The 25967-nt window shown below is 41.0% G+C and overlaps 1 protein-coding gene across 3 annotated transcripts in view; it reads left to right on the plus strand.

Annotated features, from left to right (window-relative positions):
- atrnl1a (attractin-like 1a) overlaps positions 1-25967 on the plus strand; it is a 410176-nt gene that overhangs the window by 22635 nt on the left and 361574 nt on the right. For all 3 annotated transcript variants that reach the window (XM_012872822.3, XM_021321643.2, XM_036126662.1), the window contains exons 2-3: positions 22565-22648; positions 25349-25462. In XM_012872822.3, coding sequence (XP_012728276.2) covers positions 22565-22648; positions 25349-25462 — 198 coding nt within the window. The remainder of the gene's footprint in view (positions 1-22564; positions 22649-25348; positions 25463-25967) is intronic.

Here is a 25967-nt window from a genome sequence, read left to right on the forward strand (position 1 = left end):
TCAGCTCAACGATTCCACTCCTAATGGGTTTGTTTACATCTCTCAACCCCGTGGTTCCGGGCGCGGAGGAGGTCTCGCGATAATTCATCGCGAGAATTGGAAAGTCTCGCCGGTATCTGCGCCAGTCTCAAGCACGTTTGAATCCACAGTCTGCAAGCTGTCTGGCCCAACTCCAACCATCATTGCTGCTGTCTACCGCCCCCCAAAACCGAATAGTGCCTTTTTAACAGAGTTTGCCGATTTTCTCACCCACCTATCCTCTCTATCACCAAACTTAATCCTACTGGGTGATTTCAATATCCACATGGACAATACCAATTTGCCTCTCACCAAAGACTTTACTTCCTGCCTAGAGAGTTTTGGATGTCAGCAATACACCACTACCCCCACACACTCCAAAGTACATATTCTGGATTTAATCTGCTGCTCTGGCGTCATCCCTCACAACATAACAGCTGATGAACTCCCCATAACTGACCATTTTCTCCTCTCATTTGAAGTGAATATTACCCTCTCTATCTCTAAAACATCCCGCCTCATATCCTTCCGGAACATAAAGAACATTGATCCCTCCACCCTTATCTCAAGTATCCACTCTTCCTGCCTCCTTGACTTCAATAATCTGCTAACCCCTGATGACCTGGTCATCCACTACAACACTGGTCTCCATAATATCCTTGACTCGCTTGCTCCACTAAAAAATAGATTTGTTTCTTTTTCCGTCTCCGCCCCCTGGTACACCCCAAATCTCCGACGCATGAAAACCAAAGGACGGCAACTCGAAAGACTTTATAGAAAAACTGGTCTCACTATACACAAAGAAATGTACAATAATCACATTATTCACTATAAGGACTCCATTGCCAGCACTAAATCACAGTATTACTCGAGCTTAATCACTGCCAATCAACATAACTCTAAGTCACTTTTCTCTATACTCAATAATACTATCAAACCCAAGGACTCTTTCCCCCCGCACCTTTATACAACCTCCTTCTGCAATGACATCATGTCATACTTCACAGGAAAAATCAAGAACATTCACCAAAACCTTGGATCAACGGCTCATCTCAGCACCTCACCAGATCTTCCCTCGCCTACACAGTCGCTCTCCTCCTTCCATCTTCCCACTGTCTCGGAAATCACAGAGCTCATTCGGAAATCCAAACCATCCACCTGTCAACTGGACCCCTTCCCAACACAACTTGTCAAAACCTGCCTCCCCTCTCTGGTTCCCCTCATCTCTGCTATCATCCACACCTCCCTCACCACTGGAACTGTCCCTACACTTCTCAAAACTGCTGCCATCACTCCGATTGTAAAAAAACCTGGTGCCGACCCGATCAACTTCAACAACCTCCGTCCTATCTCCAATTTACCCTTCATTTCCAAAATTCTTGAAAAAACAGTTGCCTCCCAGCTCCATACTCACCTATCTGCCAACAGCCTGTATGAAGAATTTCAGTCTGGTTTCCGGCCACTCCATAGCACTGAAACAGCACTCATCAAAATCACCAATGACCTCCTCATGGCATCTGATTCTGGACTACTCACCATCCTCATCCTCCTCGACCTGAGTGCAGCCTTTGACACCATCTGTCACACCACTCTCCTCAGTAGGCTTTCTTCCATTGGCATCACTAACACTCCGTTGGACTGGTTTATTTCCTACTTCTCTGACCGCACTCAGTACATTCAACTGAAGACCCTCAAATCCACCCCCTCCCCCCTCACCTCAGGCGTGCCCCAGGGCTCTGTACTCGGGCCCCCCCTCTTCATCATCTACCTCCTTCCCCTTGGCAATATCTTCCGCAAATTTAACATCCAATTCCATTGCTATGCTGATGACACCCAGCTCTACCTCTCCACACAACCATCGTCCTCTCTTCCCCCCACCTCCCTCACAAATTGCATCTGTGAAATAATAGCCTGGTTCACCAAAAACTTCCTTCAATTAAACAGTAGTAAAACTGAGGTTCTCCTCATCGGCACCAAATCAACTCTTTCCAAAACTGACAGTTTCCCACTTGTTATTGACAGTTCCTCCATCTCCCCCTCCCCCCAGGTTAAGAGTCTGGGTGTCATCCTCGATAGCACCCTATCTTTTCAATCCCATATCAATAACATTACCCGGTCTGCCTACTTTCACTTAAGAAACATCAACCGCCTCCGTCCCTCCCTTACCCCACACACTGCTGCCATACTTGTGCACAGCCTTGTCACCTCCCGACTGGATTACTGCAACTCACTCCTCTTCGGCCTTCCTCAGAAATCACTCCATAAACTACAACTGGTCCAGAACTCAGCTGCTCGCATCATAACAAGAACTCCCTCTATCCACCACATCACCCCGGTCCTCCAACAGCTTCACTGGCTCCCCGTGCAGTTCCGCATTCAATATAAAATTCTCATGGTGACATTCAAGGCCCTTCACCACCTAGCCCCCCCTTATCTGTCAGGCCTCCTGCACATTCCCACCCCCTCCCGTGCTCTAAGATCCTCATCTGCTTTACACCTGTCTGTCCCTTCCGCCCGTCTCACCACCATGGGGAGCAGAGCATTCAGCCGCTCTGCCCCCCGCCTCTGGAACTCTCTACCACCCCTACTTAGAAACACGGACTCACTTCAAAATTTTAAATCACAACTCAAAACTCATCTGTTTAAGACCGCCTATTCTCTTTAATTATCAATTTCCCTGTCCCAGCCTCGGTATTTATTTATTTTTTATTTATTTTTTAAATGTTTTTTGTTTTTTTATTCTGTTCCTGACATTCTGTTTTTTACCCTTCTGTACGGCGACCTTGAGTGTCTAGAAAGGCGCCTTTTAAATAAAATAAAAAATAAATAAAAAAAAATGTATTATAATCCTTTTAGTTGTTTTTTTTATAAGCAAACAACTGTTTATGGCGCACAACTGTTCACGATGGGGTTCTCTTTGCATATTGATTGTGACAGTGACACAACTCTAATTAACGATGACAGCACCTCTGCATTCTGTATGTTTCAGCATGTCGAATAATTTTTTGACTTTTCAACTTGACCCAGTCAAATGCGGGACGTTGTTTCAGTTTGTGTTACACCGGGAAAAAATTGAAAATGCAAAAAAATATTTTAGTCAATTTGAATAAATTCACCTGTATTGTGAATACTCTCACGCATCACCTCAATAGTAGTTAATAGAAAAAAAAATACCTTTATTATCCCACAGTGGGAAAATTTAAGTGTGACAGCGACAAAAACAAGACCCAGACATGCAGACATATTCAGATAAAAATGAGAAATGTCCAAGTTAAAAGAGAAAAAGGAAACAGCTGCCAATTTACAGGACAATGGAAAAAACTGTGCATGATTGTAGATACAAACACTCCAGGAGCAGGTTAAAAAGAGTGAAAATAGTCATTAGCATTAGCAGAGACAGTGAATAAAACCAATTTGTTGTTTAGAAAACAGGAACTGGGTTATTCAGACAAATACTGGTAAACTGCAGTTAAATACGAGGTTGTCATTGAAGGCAATGTAGATGCAGAGAAAGGTCGAGATGAGATGCAACCAGTTCCAATCCCTTATCTCCTGTCTTACAGAACAAACTCTATTTCCATGGATGCTGCCCACATACTCACCCCCGCTGCTCATTTTTACCACAAATGTATTTTCTTGTTTTGAAATGGTACCAAACACTATTTCAAATGTAAAATATTTATCCGAAGCCTTTTTACGACACGTGAATAATAAAGAAAAAACTAATCTCCTCACCTTTAGGTTTCATTTTAGATTAATTAAGTGCAGCGAGATGTAAGCGTTTCATAGAAAGCATCTCAAGCTGAACAAAAAAAAAAAAACAACAACATTCTAATGATTTGAATCAACCTGACCTCTAAACCAGGGTTTGCGTATGCCCAGGAGCTTAGTATTATTCCACCAGCTTCAGGCGGACATCAGGATAGGTCTTATTTCCACCCAAGTGGAGCGCTTCTGCAGGAGAATAATGCTCCACATATAAACACAGCTCTCTATGCGCTGCAAGCCGTCCTCTGTTCAATCCATAAACATACCTCTGCCACCCATGATATTTATTATTATGATCTGACCTCTTTTCTTCCCTTTGTTTTAATGAGATTGTGTGTTCAGTGGGTGTGGTAATGTGCGTATGCGCTATCTTATAAAATGAGCGAGAAGCCAACAGCACGGGGATTTTACCCCGCATGGCACCTCATTGCTGTCCTAGAACACACAAAAAGCATTTTAATGCAGAACACATGTGATGGGTCTCTCTCTCTCTCTCTCTCTCTCTCTCTCTCTCTCTCTCTCTCTCTCTCTCTCTCTCTCTCTCTCTCTCTCTCTCTGTCACACACACACACACACGCACACATGTTGGCTTTAGGACTCTGTGAATAATCAGCTTGTGGCCTGGCTGGGTGCAAACTGTAATAACAGTGTCCTGTTGTCAGATTGTAATAATGGCTCTGTTTCTGCACACAGGACACACACAACGCGCTGTGTTGCCTTGTCAGGACACAGACGACACAATAACCTCATTCTGAACCTTAAAGGGACAGTACGTGACTCATTTGGCTTTTCATTAGCAAAAATTAAGCATTGCTTTCATATGTCATGTTCTGTCAGAGTCTAATAACAATCGTATAAAAAATTGAAGCGTTCTCATAGCTTAGAATAAGTATTTTATAAATATATAGGTGGCGGCGCACCCAATGGAAGACGGCATGTTGTGTCGCCATTTTTAATTAAAGTAGCTGAACAGGGACAAACTTATTGGCCATATGCATTTAACCGATATATTTCTTCCATATGAAGTTGTGTTGTGGGTGGAGGAGGAGTATAAAACAAGCAAAGACAACCGTGGATCATTCTACTTTTCATTTTCTGTTGAAATGGAGGACCGTCCATACTATTTGCCCAGCGAGAGGGAAGAGAAAGTATCCAAGAAAAGAAAAAAAAAGTAATAACTGGGGGAAAATGAGAGTCTACATCCGTGTAACTTTTACCAGGTGCGGGGATAATTTATGAGGGAGCCGGGATTTAAAACGGATGCTGAGGTTTCAGGCTTTCAGCTGGACAGGTGAGTTCATTCGATATAACAGTGAAGTTTATTTTTCTGTTATGTTAGAAACAGGGCAGTGTGGTCCAACACCCACTCTGCCCTCCCTGCAGAGACGGCTCGTTTGTTCGTCTCTCTCTTCCTCTCAGGGAGTATGTGTGTACGCAGAAGGGTGGAGTGATATTTCACCTAGGTCACGGTGTCTTCAGCGCGAGCGCGTCTCTTTTTAACTCAAGTTTATAGTTGCTCATTTTAGAGCCCAAATAAGCAACTTTACGTTCAGAAACGAGCCCAAAAAAAAAATGGCATCCCGCGACTCACAGAGTTTACAAAACAAACCCAATGTCACTAATTTCACACGATGACCGTAGCAATAGCTTGGTTCCAAATACATGGAGGACATACCTGTTGACATTGTCACATTTATGACACTCCGCGGCGAGGTTGTTTGTAATTCATTTAGCGCGCCATTAGATGGATGTAAATCTTACACACTGGGGTTTTAAGGACAACCCACAAGCTCTGTTTGGGGTCACAAACTATCTGATCTTTTATGATTTAGAAACAAGCTTCTTTTCCAATATCATCTGGCTTATGCAGCTTATCGACCAACATTTGAATGATAAAATCTGGCCCTGGCAGCTGAAAGGCTGGAAAAGAGGATGTGTGAAAATTGATTATTACCCAGCATCCTATAGCTTTAGCTGCTAATTAGGCTTTAAGTGGAGCCAGAATATAAGTGCTCCCTCTTTCCAGTTCCTCATTATAAATGCATTAAACATTGACAGCAACAATATACATAGTGGGTATTTTTTTTCAGTTGAAAATGTGTCTAAACTGTCCATTGGGGTATAGGTTATTATAAACCAGGCAACAGTGTGATAAAAATGGAATGACCTGGCCTCAAGCATGTTTACTAGATGAGCTACATGATCCCACACTTCATAATACTCAAATTGGTACATTTTTTATGTGTACCAGTCAAGGTTCAGTAGGGAATGTCACTTGATGGAAGGCTCCATTGATATCCAAAAATGTTGGGTATGAAACAACCAAATCTACAAAGAAGTAAAAGATTAACGGACAAAATGACCAACACTATATCAAAGCTTTATGTGTTTACCCTTCTGATATCACTAATTCGTTTTACTGTAGAAATACACAACAGTATGGGTTTGGTAACTTTAAGAACAGTTTTCATTTTTCTAATTTCTTTTTATGTTTAGAAATGCCCAAAACACAATAAAGCTGCCAAAGGCTGCAATCGATTCTCAACTGCTTCACACTTTTCAGGCTTGTGATGTGGTCAGATAGAAGCGGTTGCACCGGGTCTGGGTCAACCCTTAATAGACTGACTCCTGAGGTCCATCAACCTTTGGAGTTTGGCGAGTCATTAGGGATATGGATCTGACTGCTTAAAGGACTGAGAAACTTCTTCTGCCGACTGAAAGGGAAAAGGGTGAACATTTGAATTTGACATTTACCTCCCACAGAGGCAGCAAATTCACCTCATGTGTATGGATGTTCACAGCGAACAGGCTTGTTTGTGTGTTTTATAGTGTGGGTAAGACAGATGAGGATGGTGTGGTCTTAATATTCTCTTACCCTTCTCCCTGTTTTATCCTTCTTACTTTTAAGTTACTCTATCTTGTCATACATACACCTATGTATGTGTGTATTTATTTATATATATATATATATATATATATATATATATATATATATATATATATATATATATGAATTTACGAAAACACATCATCACTAGGAGTACAGAATTTATTGCGTTTGAAGAGTTTATGTATTCTACTACTTACTACTTACTTTAGCATTTGTAACACTTACCTGTTTTTGTCTCTTTCAAAAGAGCAATTTCTGCAACAGGCACTTACATTATTAATGTAACCACGACACAGGATTACATTATTTATTTTTCTTCCTTTGAGATAGGTGTTGTCAAAGGCCCCTGTGTTTTAAAGCCTGGCTTTGGAAATTTTGCAGGGAGGTTCTTGGAGGTTCATCTTGTAAGTCTTCCCTTGCCTGTAGTAGACAGATATCGTATCACGGTGAGCTTAAAGAAAAGTGGCGCACAACTGTTCACGAAGGGGTAGAATCCTCATTTATTGTGGCAAATCCCCCGTTTTAGCAATCTGAAACAACTCAAAGGTTTATACAATACATCACTGTATTAATGGATATTAACTGTTTACACTTTAACAGCAGACTATCCATTTTTGAGCTAAACAACCTCTTCTTCACCCTACGGATAGAGTTGCATTAGTAGTGTCTGAAGCCTGTATTAATCCACCTCATCAGCAGATAGTTTCCAGCCCATCCTAAGTCCAAAAAGAGTTGAAAATATGTATGGTCTTCAAAGATGGTACGTTCCTGTGCTTTTCCATATCTTTTAGTAGTCTGGAAAATATCCCCGCTTTTATTAGGACCTTAAAGGGAGTCTTTCTGCGGCTCTTTTTTTTCTTTTTAAAGAAAAAAAAGGCAAGAAAAACACCGCTGTAGATTTTTCAGCTTCCTGTGTAAAATAAATGGAACTGAATGCAAATATATACAACAATATTCAAAGATTTTTTTGCCAAACATTGTCTGAAAAATAGATACAATGCCAAATTTCTGGATATTAATTGTCTTTTAAAAATGGCCCTTGCTAAGTTTGTGGGCATTTACTCTACTGACAAATATCCATGGGCTGACAATAATATCCATATCTGTGCTGCTACGCCTAAGTTATGTTTGTTGACCTAACTTCAGCAAATTTTACAACCAGTTGTCAGTGAATGCTTGACTCTAAGGAATTTTTTTCCAGTGGATTCATTATCAGCTGACTAAACAGACTAGTTAACCCAATTCTGCGTAGCAACATGGAGGTTGTCCCACTTGGAAAACAGCGATAAACTCTAGAGCCGTCTCTTTCAGAAATGCTGCTGTTTATTATGTGTTCATATAGCCAATTCTACAATTCACCGATTTTTTTTCATTTTTTTGTTCAAGTTGCTTTAAATCGCTTACATATTCTAACGCAGTCTGTTAGCCTTCTGCCATTCTGAGACGGCAGGTACTTTTCTACAAACTCGCTGTGATCTTTCTACTACAGGTATGGCTGCAAATACTCATAACTTGTCTAAACCTTGCATAAAAAAGTGAACTATCTAAGAAGTATCCAGACATTTTGCGAAGTACTTCGTGCTTTGTCGCCCCCTTGTGGTAATGTCTTAGCTGAACGTTATTGCTTAAGAATGTATTAAAACGTTATTCCTGTTTCGTATTAAACTTAAATTTGTGCACTTCATAGACTAATTAAATTTTAAAACACACTGCAGCCGTTACACTATTTCACACATTGTTACTGTGGTGTATCTACTGAAATGTTGGAGAAACTTTCGCTAAATCAGTTTGATGCAAATGAATTAGGGTGCTGTGGTCTGTTGTCACACACCTCAATGATTTCAACGCTGCTTCCTTCAAAACATAACATTTTCAAAGTGAGATCCCTGTTCACTAATTTGCACTTGTTCTGTCACATATTTAGTGGGTTTTACTCATATTTCTGTTTGAGGCTTTTGATTTAATTAGCCCACACGTGTTTTCTTGAATTATTCTGCACAAAGTCTCCTGTCATTGCAACTCCTCTGACTTCCTTCTTTCACTGCTCAGCACAGGCCAGCTCCCCATGTCACATTTTCAATCACTTATTTTGTTTTCGCTGTCTTAACTTGTGTTTTCTCCACTTTTCTTTTGACTTCTTCTGGATTTCTTGAGTTTGCTTTTTTTTCCCCACCTTCACTCCTCTTCTTTTCTCTTTCTCCCTATTCCTTTCTTTAACTTCACGTTGAAGTCGTGGGTTTTCGTCTCTCTCCGAGCCGTCTGTGTTCTTATCTAAACAGGCCATGTTCCTATTAGCTTTCCCTTGACCTTATTTGAGGTGTGTGAAGTGTGTGTCGGTGTGAGTTGCTGCGAAGAGAAACTGGGGGTGCTCGCTGAGAATGATGTGCCTGTGTGAAAGCCATTGGACCATGACTTTACTGTAGGTGAATGAGACCCAGTAACATCAATCACACACTCTCTCACACACCAAAAACACACACACACACACACATGCAGCCCCCTGCCTTCCCTCGTTATTCCCAGTAGAAGGGCTTTTCTTGATTTTTAATAAAGGATATCTACAGGGAAGGTCAAGGTTATTCAATTGTTGCTCATTCATCTCAGTTTTTCCCCCTCTTGGTGTACACACACGGATCTCTCAATCTTCGCTGCCGGCCCTAGCGTGAAGACCCTTTCACCTTTTATGCGTGTGTGTGTGTGTATGTGTGTGTGTGCATGCTTATCGGTGTGAACAATGCAGCCGTCATCCCCGGGTTGTCTAGTTATCCGTCACAGAGCTGCATGCGGCCGTGCCGCTATCTTCTCTGTTTTATCCACTAAGGGAGTTTTCTGCAGCTTCCGGAAAAGGGTGCCACAGATAATATTAAGGGCCGTTTTATCACAGGGGGGTTTGAACTCGATGCAAACATGAACTCTGTGGAAATTGGACGCAGGATGCGGTGCCAGCGATGAGATAACGCCGCCGCCGCTGTACGTGCCAAACATTGTATGGAAGCGTGTAAACCAGCTACTGTGGCAGAGCAGATTGAGAATTTAAAGCTTCTTTTATTTTTTTTTGTCCAAACTAAGCTGTTTAATCTGTTTGCTCTGGGGATGTCAGATGCAGATTTCCGACACTAAAATGTTAAAGAACAACGATTTTCCAGATCTTACATTGTATGCAATCTCAGATTTTTGTGTTGGTAGCTTTATAAATCAGGGATAATACCCTCAGACCATCTTGGATGACAGGAAGTAGATGTTGACAGATTACATGTAGAAAAATGCCCTTAAAATCAGGCTGATAGAAAGTGCCTTTAAAAGACTTTCACCTCCCTTGAATGAATTCACCACAAACGTCAATGTATTTGTTTCTGAATGTCGTAACAGATGGACACAAGCTAGTGCATATTGGTGAAGAAAGTAATACCCAGTTTTATATACTGTATTTTTTGGACCATAAGGTGCACCGGATTATAGGGTGCATTATATATTCTTCCCAAGTGTGTAATATCACTCCGCCCCTTCACTTACACAGCTCTTTCCTGAGAGGGAGAGCTATCCGTCTCTGTTGCGAGGGCAGAGTAGTTGGACTACACTGCCCTGTTTCTAACATAAGGCCAAAATAAAAGTAACCTTTATATTGAATTAACTTACTAGGTTTATTGTTGCTAGCTCGTACTCAGAGCTCAGGCTGCCTTACATGAATGCACTTCTAGTTTAGACTTTATAGTCAGGCAGTCTTGTAGACAGCTCAGGGGTCCGATCAGGTAGTGACACAGTGTACCGTAATGCTCCGAATATCTACTAAGTGGAGCGGCATTGTTGCTAACCAAAGTCGTACTTAAAAAGTTTAATATTTCAGGGTGCTTTATAGTGTCTGTAGGTTTTTTTTCTGTTCCCCCATCACCCACCGTGAATGCTTTGATGTCTTATTGTTTGTCCTTGATTCACCCCTGAGAAGAGGTTTTTGAGACACTGCTCGTCCTCTCCGACGAGACTCCCAGCCGGCTTTCTTCTGTCAGACATTCACTGATTGGAGTCTTGTGTTCTCTGTTCTGTAACTCCTGTATCGGCGATGGAGCCATTCTTCTCTCACTCTGTGAGTTTGATGTATTGATTCTCTAATGGTGCGCTCTCTTTTGTTCAGCCTGATACCGTTTGAAATCAACTCATTGATTTCCTCTTGTTTTTTTCACAGCCTACTGCACTCCCCTTATAAGAAAAAAACTTTACTTTAGTTGCTGTGATGCATAGAAACCATAGAATAAAGATGTTACTTCTTACAATATTGAGGTCATTGTTTGGCACTTAGTAGATATCAAAGTATTAAGCAATCAAAGTTAAAAGCCCCATGTTTTGTTTACACATACGTAGTAGGTTACATGCAACCTCACAATCTCCCTTCTTTCTGTTTTGTCTCTTTAAAGAACACAAAACAGATTAGAACAATCTGTAACAACTTTTCAAGTTAACATGCTAGGGACATTTAACTAGTGTCTCTTTTTGTTCTTAGTCTTTCAGTCGCCATTAAGCATCACCAAGGGCTACTATTTCTTGAATTGTCCCCAAGATCATCAGTTCTTTGATGATGCTGATCTCTAGCCGAATACCTTTTTTCAGTTACAGATTTTCTAGACTTGACAGTGTCGAGAAGGGAGTGGTTGCCCGTTACACAGATAATAGGCAGGATCTTGTGTGTGCCATCCCCCAGTGGTGAGCTCTGAATATAGTGTAGCCAGAAAAACAGCACTATCAACCCTATCTGCAAGTGCCAAAGTCTCTCCAGCTAGCATACTCCATACCACTCTTCTGATTTGTTTTGACTGAAAAAAAAGTTTTTACCTCAAAAAAAAAAAGAAAAAATAACGCATGCTCTCTGAACTCTGTAAAGTGGGTTGAGCTTGGTCTGTGTTTGTGATTGGTTGGAAGGATGTAATGACTGTAGTATTAACCTACATGGCTAGAATGCAAAAGGAAGGAAACTGTTATTCTATTGAACTTTTTATTGACCCCTTTTTTCTATCATCGATATATCTTTATCAATCGATATATATTGTTATTGAATCATCGTCCTGCCCTACCTCAGCCTTCCACAGCTTCATGGGGTTTGCAATGAAGGCTCTCAGTGTGCTGTTGACCTTGTGCAGCTTTAGGTGTTCCAGGATCCATGTGTGGCCTTCAATCATGGGCTTTCACATAATCAACCCAGGCAGTGCATGGGTTGTTTTGCCTGGTTCTGCAGTCTTGAGTGACAGTTTTTTTTCAACCAGCAGCTGGTGTTTGGCTTCTCTGGTGATTTTATTTTTGCGTTTCTGTGCCTCTGTTTGTGTGTCTATCCATGATGCCTGGCAGGAGCTGCCATGTTGTGGAGAGACAGGTCCCCAACCAACTATCGTCAATCTCGTCTCTGTCACTCTCTGTCTCTCTCTCTCTCTTGCTGTAAATATGTATATATGTATATAAATATCTATCTATATCTATATCTATATCTATATCTATATGTACATATACATATATATATATATATATATATATATATATATATATATATATATATATATATATATATATATATATATATATATATATATATATATATATATATATATATATTTAATCATGCTCGGCAATGACTTGAGATCTGACCTGAATGAACTGGATTTTAACTGGAAATGTAATCTTTGAGACCAGGTTGCTGCAGCTGTAGAAGTTCTACATTTAACACCATCTGGGGTGTTCACTGGCCTGGGCTTCATTGTTGTGAGTTATAGATTTCATCTGAATGAGTCACTGAAGTGAAACGAGTTTTCCAAATATGGCGATCTTACGGTATTAGGTAGTAAAGTTGCAGTTGTCCTTAATTTGTGAATTTATAGTTTGTGATTTTTTCTCTTAAATATCTATCCCTCTGTGTGTGATTGCATTGCTTCTACCAAAGGTCGTTTTCCTCAAAACAAAGCGCAGCTCATGGGACAGTTTGGCAACAGACATGTAGTGCGATGATCAAGGTCTCAGGAACGAAAACAGCTGAGTTGAACAAAAACACGTGTCTCCTCTGTTGCCCACATTGACGTAACTCTCAGCTGAGTAAGCTTTCTGATTATGTGTTTTTTTATTTCATGTGAGTGAGTCACCGTGCTGTTGTGGAGTCTGGGGATAAGAGAATGTTTTTGAACAGCAGAGAGGATCCAGCAGGGGTATTTCTAAGCGTCGGCCTGGAGCTTTGTTTTCCTCTTTGCCTTTCTGAGACCTGACAGCTTCCTGAACTTAGTTGTGTAATTCAGTGGAGCAGGGAGACAGCCAGGTTCCTACAGTACACCGTCTCCACGCATTACTGCTCGTACCCCTTAAAAGCAGCCACAAGTGTAATACGATTTTTTTTTCTCTACTCACGGAGCAATCAGAAGCCATTAAATCTTAAACGTAGTGATGCATTAGCTGTGGCAGGAGCCAGACAGGGTAACACTACAGCATGCAAAAGTTCTGGCTTTTCTTTTTAAAAATGTAAGTGGAAGGACACTTGTGAAAAATAACTGGAAAACGTGTAAATGAAGTTAGCGTTGTCTCTCATAGCCAGCTGAGATTCAGAGACACGGCCATGTAGTTTCCCTCTTCTTCTTCGTCTTGTCCATAAATTAATAAAAAGTTATCTTTTGGACAGCTCTGCTAACTTAAGCCCAAGCGTGATCAGTAAAGGTAAACGTTCTTACGCTGCCGTGCAAAAATATTCACACCCTTTGAACATTTCCCCATTTGGGTTACATCAACCACCTTCAGTCTATTCTGCTTGGATTTTATGTGACAGGCCAAGGCATGGTAGTGCATACGTGGCGCCACACGTATATTGTTGACTTGGGGGCACTGAACAAACGCACACCACACTTTTCAGACTTTTTTGAAAACATTTTCGCAATCATGCGTCCTTCTACCCTCGCCCTCACAATTAAACGCTGAGCTGTGTTCATCGCATAAAGTCCCGGTAAAAAAAGAAGTTTGCAGTTTTAAAATGTGAAAATGTTCATGAGGTTTTGCTACTTTGACAAGGCGCTGTGCACATCGTTTGAACTGATACTCATCCTCTCATCACCCGAAGTCTCATAAAACCTACACATAGATAGATAGATAGATAGATAGATAGATAGATAGATAGATAGATAGATAGATAGATAGATAGATAGATAGATAGATAGATAGATAGATAGATAGATAGATGGATGGATGGATGGATGGATGGATGGATGGATGGATGGATGGATGGATGGATGGATGGATGGATGGATGGATAGATAGATAGATAGATAGATAGATAGATAGATAGATAGATAGATAGATAGATAGATAGATAGATAGATAGATAGATAGATAGATAGATAGATAGCTTTATTTGTCATTATGCACAAAGTGTGTACAGAACGAAATCTTTCACACAATGTGCGTTCTGTACAGTCAAGCAGAAGCAGAAACTTGTGGAACAGGAAATTTATTTTATTTCATTTTATAAAATTTCATGTTGTTTTAGTTCATTTTACAATTAGAGCAGAGTGAAATGCTTACAAGAAGATTAAAAGTGAGTTAGAGTTCAGAGTGTTGCTGTGTTTTATTTGTATGGACAAGGAGGTGAATAACTGGTCTTCATGAAGCAGAAATAAAAAAATACACAGTGTGGAATAAACCAAGTGTTGCACGTTTAAAGGTTTGGAGGCACAGCAGGGAACACGGAAGAGGAGATTCGTTCCAGCAGTCCCTAAAGAGATAGGGTTCTCCGTCTGTCTGCCCTTCTTGCTCTTTTTTTTCCGTCCATTTATCGGTCCATCCTCCGTGCGCCGCTTTTCTGTATGCCATCAATTATTCAACAGGAGCGATGAATATTTCAAAAGGTGCTGGACTCACTTCCTTCGTACCTCATGCTTTCGTCCCCGTGTCTGTTTTTTACGTCCCTCCACAATCCCCCATCCAGACTTCTTCATCATCCTCTACCTCTAACAGCTTTCTGGAGACCTGCAAAATATTAATGCGCTGCCCCATACAGTGGTTCTTGTAAAATTTTTGAACTTTTGCCTTTTGCTTGAAACCCCGGATGGTTGGATGTCCCTATTCATCATTTATCACCTAAGCTGACTGCGAGGCTGCGACTGAGTGGCTATCGTGACTTCAGGGCTGTCTTTTTCTTTTTGGTAGAACTAATACCCGGCTACTGGAGTGACAGTTTGTTGAGGCTCCATCTGTCTGCTTCACATTAACTATGAATGGGAATCTCACTTTTGCAGGTTTTTATAGATGGGCTGAACATGTTCACCTAGTCTCTCACTTAGCCAGAAAATCCAAAAAGACAGGGAAATGTGCCCCATTTTGACAATCTGGTTCTTAAAGGTTAGAAAGTCAAATGTGGATTGCAAAACAAAAAAGTAAAAATGTTAGGAATAAAATTATTAAATAGAAACTGTCCTCTGAATTTAATGTTAGGCATTGGAAAAATAAAATATTCAGTACAGGATTTTTCTGTAAAATGACACTTACCTGCGTTTCTGAAGATCATAAATATGTCTGACACTGTGTCCACTGCCTTTATTAAAAAGTAGCTATTGGCTACCTTAAAAGTCATGAAATGATCACTAATTTGCAGGATTGGTTATGTGTCTGTAATTGTAATCGATGCTGATTATGTGTAAAATGAGAAAGAAATAAAACTTTCCGGCAATTCTCTTTTCTGTTTTTCCAACAATCTTCCTCCTTAATTGTGATTTGGGACAAGCTAAAGTGACCCAGTAGAAACCTTTAGGCAAAGTTACTTTTGGTTCTCGTGTATTTATGTTGTTCTTTGGTTCATTTTTTGTTTGTTAATTATTTTTTTTATGTAGAGTATTCCTTCCCCTATGGCCCAGTTAGAGGTCTCCAACAAGTTACATATATACCGTTTTTACCTGAGTTTTCATATGAGTTGACAGCTCTGATTGCAGCTGGGGGGGATACCTGTTGGAGGACCAGGGTGACTTTGACTGCTTTAACAACTCTTTTTTTTTTTTAAAGCATCTGTTATAGTTGGGGACTGATGTCACATGAAGTAATTTTTACTCTTTTCCACCATCCTGATGAACTCGCAGGGAGCACAGTCCTCACACAGCAGTCTGTTCCACCCACAGTCAGAACTGCTTCTTCTGGATCCAGACCTCTAAGTGTGATAAAGCAGTTGCTGATTGATTCGCTTACAGTCAGGGTAGAATGTAAATGTAAACAAATTAAATTGTGTACCGTTCATTCCTGTGTTTATCAGAAGTACTATAAAAAAAACTTCTTGGAGCTACTTAGCAAACACATGTATAAAAAAGGTTTGTAGCTTTGTCAGCAGTATTGCAGGCAGTGGTCCTGTCTGTTCTGGTGAAGAAAGACCAGAGCCAAAAAGCTCTTAAATCACCAGTTTGTCTACATTCTGACCCTCACTCACCTGTATGTTAATGAGGTGTGGATCATGACCGAAAGAACCAGATCCTGGATACGAGCAGTGGAAATGAACTTCCTCCAGAGGGTGCTTGAGCTCAGCTTTAGCGACACGGTGCAGAGCTCTTTCCTCCTGGGGGAGCTCAAAGTACAACCACAACTTTTCTGCATCAAGAGGAGTCAGTTGAGGTGGTTTGGATTTCTGATCAGGATGCCCCCTGGACATCTCTGTTTGGGGGTTTTCTGGGCATGTCCCACAGGGAGGAGACCCCAGGGAAGACCTAGAACGTACTGGAAGAACTAAATATCCCATGTGGCCTCAGAACACCTCGGGGTCCCCCAGAAGGAGGTGGAGGATGTCGTTGGGGAGAGGCATGTCTGGGTTTCCCTCCTGGACCTGTTGCCACCGCGGCTTGATCTGGGATAAACAGAAGACGATGGGTGTATGGATGGATAGCTCACCCTCCCACATGCTCTTGTATCTACGCAGAGTGTTTCATGTCGACACCCACAGCCTTCTCTGGCTCTCTTCTTTTACTTGGGGTCTGACAAAAAGTCATAGACAGGTTTTTCATGTCCTCCGTTGTCGTGTTTGTGTCAGATACAAATCATTTCGAGTTACTTCTTAGACTCTGGGGCCATCTTGCTGTGATACACGTTTAGATGGTGCTCAATTGTAACGGAAAGTTAAACGTACCACATGGAGCTGAGTAGAAAAGAGTCGAGTCGAGCCAACCATTACCGTTGGAAATGAATCATAACAGAAGATCCCCAAGAAGAAAATCCAGGCCTCACAAACTGAGGCCCGGATATTAAGCTCAAGGTAAGTAACAGGACCAAAGCACACTAGAAAGTCCACCTCTAAATTGGTCTAAAAAAATAACCAAAAGGAAGGTTTTGTAGTGACAATTCTGCTAAAAAATTGTCACTACAAAAAAAACACCAAAATAAATAAAAATAAATAAAGTGTGGGCCACAATTCCTACACAGTTGTAGCAGCCTGATTTCCATTCATCACAAAGGCTTAATGGCAGCCGTAGGGTGGCACAACCAGTTATTAGCTTTAGATGGAAATCATAACTCTTGCTTAGAGTGGTGTTGGTTTGGATGTTTCGTTTTTACTCAGGCTTTCAGATATTGAAATTTGTTTGATGATCTGAAACACTTTATGTGACAGAAGAGCAAAAAAGAAAAAAATCTTTTAAGGTTGAAATTCGTTTTCACTGCCTCATCTCTTACTTCTGTTTGAAGGTTTGAACGTTCACTACTGAAATTTTCCAGGTCCCATGAATTGGAGTGTGATTTGCCGTCGACCCCACTGACTTGCAAAGCACGCAGTCGTCCTTGCAGCTTATGAATCTCAAGCTGTGTTGTCTGTTTGAACACCACAGCAGCAGTGTGAAAACCACATTTGCTTTCCCTTTACCTCCCCTAAGTTCCTTGTTCTTTCCAATTCACATTGGTAAAACCTGTCATTCACTGCTTTTTGTCATTTTAGAGTTTTGATTGGTATCACTTTTACGCATATTTAAAAAAAAAATGCTTGTGAAATGTATTTTTAATGAGGTGGAATTAAGACAAGACATTGTTTTTATTCTCATCCCTCAGATGTATCTTCTTTATGTCATGAGCAGTTAGGGGAAAAAATTTTAAATATTTTTTATCCTCATCATCAATAACCTCATCACTCAACTCAGCCATAACAGCATCTTGACATGAATATTCATCTTCTGGTTAAATCTGGAATTATAGCCAGAGGTTGTATCCGCGGCGACACAGAATAAAACCTGAGGAAGAAGACGAAGTGATGGGATGGTGAAAATAATCAGCTCCGCCGATTCTTACGAGCCGTCTGTTAAACTTACACGTGTGCATTTATGTGTTCTTTGAGATTTATTGGCAGCGCTTCCACTGCATCCTGCTGTGCCGCAATCTGTGTGTTCTCCTTCATCTTCTCTTCTTCCTCGGATTAATTTTTTTGCTGACACGCTTCTAACATAAAGATTGCGATAAAAATATGTTTCACAGACAGTTTCACTTTCGCTGCTAAACAGGGGAGGGAAAAAAAGTCATTAATTGAACTATTTGTGTCAAATTAAATAGCCCGATTCCCGTTTTACGGCTTTAGTTCCACATGGGAGAATGTAGGATGAAAAAAACATGAAATTTCACTTTTTTGCTTTGCTTTGTGAAACAAACGACAATATTGTAGCATTTAAGAGATTCCATGAGTAGAACCCTGTTAAACAGCTTGGTGGAACCACTAGATGTGCTTTTTGAGGAATATTTTTGTTCTCGTCCGGCAAACGCTCATCACCTCTTAGCGTAAAATTTAAATCTACTCATTCTTGTTCTTTTTTTTTTTCATTTCTGAGTAGAATTTCTAGCTGTTTTACAAGAACCTCATTCCTGTTCTCATTACATTCTGCTTTTTCCCCATGTTTCATGGAGTTCTGGACCTTCTTTCATCCTGCAGCACGTTTTGAGTTTCCCCATGATATTGGGTTCCTCATCGGCGGCACTTTTTTTTATCCATGTTTACAGAGGTTTGTGCCAGCATAATCACAAACCCTGTAGTGACGCTGCAGGCGCGGATAATAAACATTCGCTGTCATGAAATGACACCCTGTCCAAGCAGAGACGGGCCGCGACGTCTTCACTGTTTTTGCTTTTCTTTTATGAGTGAATGCGGTCGCTCCATCTCTTTCCTCCAAATGCAATTGATTAAACGACACTGCTGACTTCTGCTTTGTGCCCCTCGGTGTGGCCCCGCATGAATATGTCATTCTGTCGTTTGCCATTCTTAGCGCGACATTAGATAAATGTCATCTTTTATCTGCTCAAAAAGACAATATCCTTCTGTCTTTTAAATCCAGGCTCAGCCTGACACACTTGTTATTCAGGATGGGTATGAAAAATATGGTCCAAAACGGCTGTAACGTTGGAGGACAAATTGAGCGCAGATAGCACACTGCAAAAACGGGTCTAAAAATAAGTAAAATGTTCTTAAAGTTAGTGTATTTGTCCTTGATTTGAGCAGGTAAATAAGATTATTTGCCAATGGAATGAGTATTTTGACCCCCAAAATAAGATAATTAGACATCCTGCACTTGAAATATGGTGATGGAGATGAGTTGTTCCTATTTTAAGTGCAAAATTCTTATACCATTGGCAAATAATCTTATTTACCTGCTCAAATCAAGGGGAAATACACTAATTTTAGAACATTTTACTTATTTTAAGTTCCGTTTTTGCAGTGCAGCAGTGATTTTTGGGGAAAATGTGCATTGGACGGCCTCCTCCAGTTGGACCTTCTGTAAGGCGAACCCGTTATTCGAGCCTGACGCAGTGCTTACGTTTTGAAGGTTTATTCATGTGTTTTTGGTGTTATCAATATTGTTTTACCTGTTTTAATCAACCAAATAGATCTTTAGCTTTTGAATGTTTGAGCTGATTAATTATTTTGTCAATCTTGTCTTCATTCACCTGTAATATAAGAGGACGAGGAAGAATCTGTCACCTTCCCACATGACAAAGATCAAGAGTTTGCCACAAGCCCTTCAATTGACTTAACAAAGGAGTTACATTTGTTTGAATGTCCACATCATCAGCATTAATATTCCCATTTACGTTTAGTCTAGATATTGATTTCAACACTTCAAGTGAAGAACGAGCCATGAAAGGTTTAAGGTGTAAAAGGTGGGGGGGGGGGGGGGTCCAGATGGCGTCAGCTCCAGGTTCCTGAGGTGCTGTACAGGTCAGCTGTGTGGAATAATAAGATACATGTTTACCATGAGCTTAAAACTGGGAAAAGTACCACAGCTGTGGAAGACCTCCTGTGTGGTACCAGTGCCAAAGACCCCACATACGAAGGACCTCCTCATCAGCTGCAATGACTTTGCATCTGAGGAAGACCTGTGACTGTGAGACGTCCCCTGGTGAAGTCTTCATGGGACCCGCTGCCGTTCACTGATCAGCCTGTCATCAGGGTGGATGATGCCATCATCTACTTCCTGAACCCAGCTCTGACCAACATGTGGGAGCCTGGAAACACTGTGAGGATCTCATTCTTTGATTTCTCCAGTGCTTTTAACACCATCCTGCTGGGACATTTTAGGGGGCCGAGCTGGATCTGTGAGGAGTGGACTACCACCTGTTCCTTTGGATACTGCACTTTTGGATTGCAGGGGGCACTCCTAAATATTTTTTTTCTACATCACCTGTCTTCTATGGCCTAGTTTGTTGGAACAGCTGTTTGCAGTATCTGAGCAGCTGAGAGGAAGAAGTTAAATAAGCTCATCAGGAGGACAGCAGTGTACTACAATGCCCCCGTGACCCACTGCAGGTGGTGGAAGACAAAAGAACCACCACAAAATAAACATCACTCTTGGACAATGTCTCCCACCCCATACATGAGGCTGTTCCAGAGCTGGAGAGCTCTTTCACTGACAGAATGCTGCATCCTAGGTGCAAAAATCACCTGTTATTATGGATCCTTTCTCCGAGCTGCTGGTCGACTTTATAACAATCACAGCTCCAAACAAACTTAACAAGTGTTTACATTCCTACGGTTATTTTGCACAGTTTTTCCAAATGCTTTCTTGGGCTTCTTCCCACATGTTTGTGCTTCGTTGTGTGTAGGAACCTCGGCCGTTATGATCTACGCTCTCAGGACATTATGTTGATGCAGCTGCCAAATGTCAGAACTGAATTGGGTAAAAATGCTACTGCTACCTGAAACATGCAAGAGGATTTAAAAGTGTCATTTCTTAAACCTTTGGGGGACTTTAAGTCAATTATAAAGGACAGAGACATTAACTCACTAGGCTCTCGTAACTGCCTGTGTATTTTTTTTTGGTCATGCTGTATGTTTTATGCCACCATCATGGCTTGATCACTCTAGGAAAATAGGTTTAAATCTTTACGCGTTTTTTCCCTTGTTAAATAAAGGATGCTACCCCTCCAATTTCTTGCAAACAGTCCATTGTTTTCTATGCACAAACTTTTTTTAAAGGTTATTTTGCTCCGTTTCTGTTAATGAGTGTGCAGATAATGGATGTTTTTTCTGCTCTCAGCCTGCAATCTCTTATCCTTCCTTTCTGTTTTTATATTCTTACCTTTATGTGAATCTGCATGCTTCCACTTGCCTGTCACTTTACCGAAGGAACACCTGAATTTTCCCACAGAGGAACAATAATGGATATTTCTATTCTATCTAACAAAAGAGAATTTGAGATTCAAACAAGTAATCTACACTCAATTGTCACTTGTTTATATACACCCTGCTGGCAACCGGGTTGAACCCCCCTAACGCAATCAGAGCTGCTTAAGTTCGTTATGATGTAGATTCAACTAGGTGTTTCAAACATTCCCTAGAGATGTTTGCACTGTATCTGCGTAATAACGTCACCCAGTTGCTGCAGATTAGCACCCTGTCCATCAACCATTGCATGGGTGAATCAACCTTTGCACAACATCCTGAAGGTGCTCTATTGAACTGAGATCTGCAGACATTGTGAACCATTGCAGCACAATTAAATCACCAACATGCTCAACAGACTAGTGGGAGATGATCTAAACTTTCTGACATGGTGCTTCCTCTTTGTATGAGTAGCCACCAGAACATGAAGGGATGGACATGGTCAGCAACAATGGTTGAGCCATGCTTTCATGTTGTCTATGCTCCTTTCTGACGCTGCCATCTGAATGTCACAACTGAAACTGACAGTCATCGGACCTAGGCAGCATTTTGCCAATCTGTAGCCGTCCAGCATGAGCGAGCATGTATGAATGAATGGTAGCCTCGACTACCATTCATGCATGCTGCTGTAGCCCACCTGCTTCAAGCTTCAGTGTGTTGTGCATTCAGAGATATCAACAAGACAAGGTTGTCTACACAGCCTTCAGTCATTGAATATTGTCTGTTTTTTTTTTCCAGCTCACTCTCTGTAGAACTGAGAGATGGTTGTGTGTGGAGGTCCCAGTAGATCAGCACTTTCAGAAATTGCCTGATACATTAAGAGGCAGACGAGGGCATGCGGTTGAATTTATGTAAAGAAAAATGTTAGGTTTACCTGATTTTACTGTCTTTGACCTCCTTGACATGTTGTTCGGGTTCATCTTCCTTTCTTGCAATCATTTGGTGAGAAAAGAGGAAAGCTCCTGCCCCTCCCTGATGGTTTCTAATTTATACACTGCATGAAAAAGTAATGCTTTGGGTCAGTGTGAGCTGAACCTGCCAGTCAGAACAAATTGCTTGGGGCTTTTGTGACCTCTGGTGAACTCTCCCTGCTGTTCTCCGCCACGTTTGATCCGGTCTCGCTAAATAAAACATTGGCCGGGGTTACAGCTAGGCCGAAGAAGAGCGCTGACCCCTCAGCTTGATTAGGACTCTGTCTGATTTCTGATCCATGTCATTGTCGTTAAATCACCGATGTCTGTCGTTTTTCTCCTCTGCATGTCTTCCTGCAGGTTGACAGACCTGTCAGGCTCTCTCACAGATGGTCCAGTGAACTATAAGTACAAGACCAAATGCACTTGGCTAATAGAAGGATAGTAAGTACCAATCTTTTTTGTTCTTTACTCATCAACGTTAATCCTGCTGCTTCCTCTTGGTTTAAAACCACAGTTTGTGTCTTACTTAAGGGCTCCAGATGAGGGAGATGTATTACCGTATGGAGCTTGAAAGGGTGAAATCACACTGCATTTTGGGAATTTTCTGATCTTTTGTTTTTAAAAAGTTAAAAACATTTGTGCAAACGTGATGTGCCATTGATTGTCACACTCGTTCACACAATCACGAGAAAAAAAACGATGGATTGAGATTTTTCAGTTTTGCTACGTGGATTTTAAAGCCTAGGAGCTCGAATGCTTCCATTCAATTCAGTTTTATTTATATAACGCCAATTCACAACACATCTCAAGCCACTTTACAAAGTCAAATTCAATCAAATCATCCAGACAGATTGGTCACACGTTTCATATCTAAGGAAATCCAGTAGAGTGCATCAAGTCTTGACAAGTAGCATCCACTCCTCCTGAAAGAGCGTAGAGCCGCAGGGACAGTTGTCTACATTGTTGATGGCTTTGCAGCAATCCCTCATACTGTGTAATGTTCTGAGGAAAAGGACCCAGAATTCAGCCAGACCAGCAGAGGTTTCTTAAAAAAAAAAGTTCTTTAATCACCAACTCAAAAATCAGGGGAAAAAATCCAAACAGACTGTTGAACAAAAAGATGACACAAAAAATAAACAAACGAGCAGGGCAGACAAGGCAGGAACAGACCGGACAGAATGGCTCAGGTTTCTGGAGGAAAAGGGGTCAAAAAAATCCAAAAAGCAAACCTAACACACAGAATTTGCAGGAGGAGACTCACCCATACTCAACAGGACAACCTGGCACTGATGTCTGGTCGTCTCAACAGTTTATATGGAGGTGGAATCAGGTGAAACCGGTGAGAGGTGAATGCAGCAGGGGTGCAGTAAGGCAGGTGTGCAGAGTAAGTAATTAGACCAGACATCAGTGCTGAGGCTCAAAACAAGAACAAATAAAAATAAAAAAAAAACTAAGAAACTTCTGAAGACATAACAGAATAAACCACAACAGTAAACACTAATCTAAACAAGAAACCAGACTAGACAGAACTCAAAACAGCCAGATAACAAAAGACAGGAAAGAGAAGGAAAACTAACATTAACATAAACCATAACAGAACTCAGAATATTACATACTGAGCATGCATGAAGTAACAGTGGAGAGGAAAACTCCCCTTTAACAGGAAGAAACCTCCAGCAGGACCAGGCTCAGTATGAACGGTCATCTGCCTCGACCAACTGGGGGTTAGAGAAGACAGAGCAGAGACAGAAAAGCACAGAAGCTCACATTGATCCAGGAATCCTTTCTATGTTAGAGGTGCAGCTCCTGGACAGACCTGCATTCAACCTTTCTGCAGTCCTAGTACACACAGTGGATTTTGCATTAAGAATAAGTGCCTACAAAGTATATGACAGGTTAATATTATTAACTCTATCCTCAATATGACGCGATTTTGAAACAAACAATTGTTCTGATTTTTTAGGTTTCTACAAATCCAATATTACACTTTTGTTTTCAAAAACAGGGCAGGGGGAATTCCCCCCTGGTGTGGGTCTGGTATCATGACCACCTTGTTAATCCTCCTCTGCTTTGCCTTCCACCTATTGTCTTGCTGGGGGAGTCAATGTTTTGGTTGACCTCTAGGACTGCATCACTCCTGCAGCTGGAAGTTACCCAGCAGCCACAGAACTCTGAGATTTGACAACTTTGAACCAGCATTTCTGAAGAAATTCTTTTTGTTTTCATTTTCCTTCAGCTTCACCTCCATCTCTCTCCTTTTGTTTACAGCTTGCCATTTCTCTCACCATTGATGCGTCATTCTTCTGCTTTTTTTAACAGTTGTCTCCCCTAGCGCCCCCGGATTCAGATTGTGGTTCACAGGAGCAGTGGTGTTTCCTTTATGGGCCAAAGGCTCTGCCTTTACAATTAACTCAGTTCTTTCTCCAGCAGAGGGAAACAGAAAGTGAATGCAGCTTAAAAACTTGTAGCGGCTGTTGCTTTGACCCACAATCATTTCTTGTTTCCATCAGAACTCAGGTGTTATATATATATATATATATATATATATATATATATATATATATATATATATATATATATATATATATATATATATATATATATATATTTCCCTCTGGGATTATTGAAGTATGTCTGATTCCGATTCTGATGTATATATATCCTTGCATTTATTTACCATGCCCATATGTAGTAATTTTTTACATTTGATTCTAAAGGTAACCCTTTTAAATTTTTATCAAATGCTTTTGCTTGTTTTGTTATTGTGGTAACAAACCAATGTCGTTGTACCCCCTGGTACAATGACAATAAAGGCTATTTTATTCTGTTCTCTGATCCAAGCTCAGATTTTAACCTGGCTTTGTCCTCTTCTTGTCCTGTTCATTTACATTGAGCTGGGATCAGGGTTCTAACTAATGACATGATCTGTCTCTGTTGTACATTCCAATTCTGCATTTAACCCAAAAAAAAAAAAAAAAAAGCAAGGTGACACTTTACAAGATACTAAAAAGCTTTTTTGAGCTTTCCAACCCTCCAATGTTACAGAAAGCAATATATTATGAAGAACCACAGCTATATATTCACCGGCTGCTGTTTTTCTGTCGTACCTATCCATTTTGTGCTCTTTCTCCTTTCTCCCAGCCCTAATGCGGCGCTCAGGCTGCGCTTCAATCACTTTGCCACGGAGTGCTGCTGGGACCACATGTACGTCTATGACGGGGACTCTGTTTATGCCCCCTTGATTGCTGTGTTCAGGTGAGTGCCTGCCGCTATGAATAGGCGAGGTGTCTGAGGGAGGTGATAGGGAAATGACTAGGGAAACCTTCGCCACCTCTTTAATGGCGCCTGCAAACGTGCGCTCCTGCAGGCGAATGAGTCAACATATAGCCAAACAATGGGCCTCATAATTACAGTCGCTGCACAAAGCGGCAATAATGGAGAGAAAAATACAGCGATTGCTCACATTATCCCAGAATGACACTTAAACTGCTCTTGGAGCTTTATTGCATGTTTTTGCTTTTGTAGCCCCTCTTTTATGCCACTAACATTCCTTATCTGCAGGAATACCGCAACCGTTTACCAACCGCCTGCTTTCTACCTATCTCAAATTAAAAGCTCATTTTCTCTCCTGCGTGAAGACTTTTAAAGTTGGGGGGAAAAAAAGCAAACATTATTGCGCAAACAATGACAACATTACCTACCTACTGTGAAAAAAAGTATTTGCCCCTTTGTGGATTGCTTTACAAAACCTGATTTCACT

The sequence above is a fragment of the Fundulus heteroclitus genome, chromosome 22 (genome assembly GCF_011125445.2).
Source record: "Fundulus heteroclitus isolate FHET01 chromosome 22, MU-UCD_Fhet_4.1, whole genome shotgun sequence".
NCBI classification, from domain to species: domain Eukaryota; kingdom Metazoa; phylum Chordata; class Actinopteri; order Cyprinodontiformes; family Fundulidae; genus Fundulus; species Fundulus heteroclitus.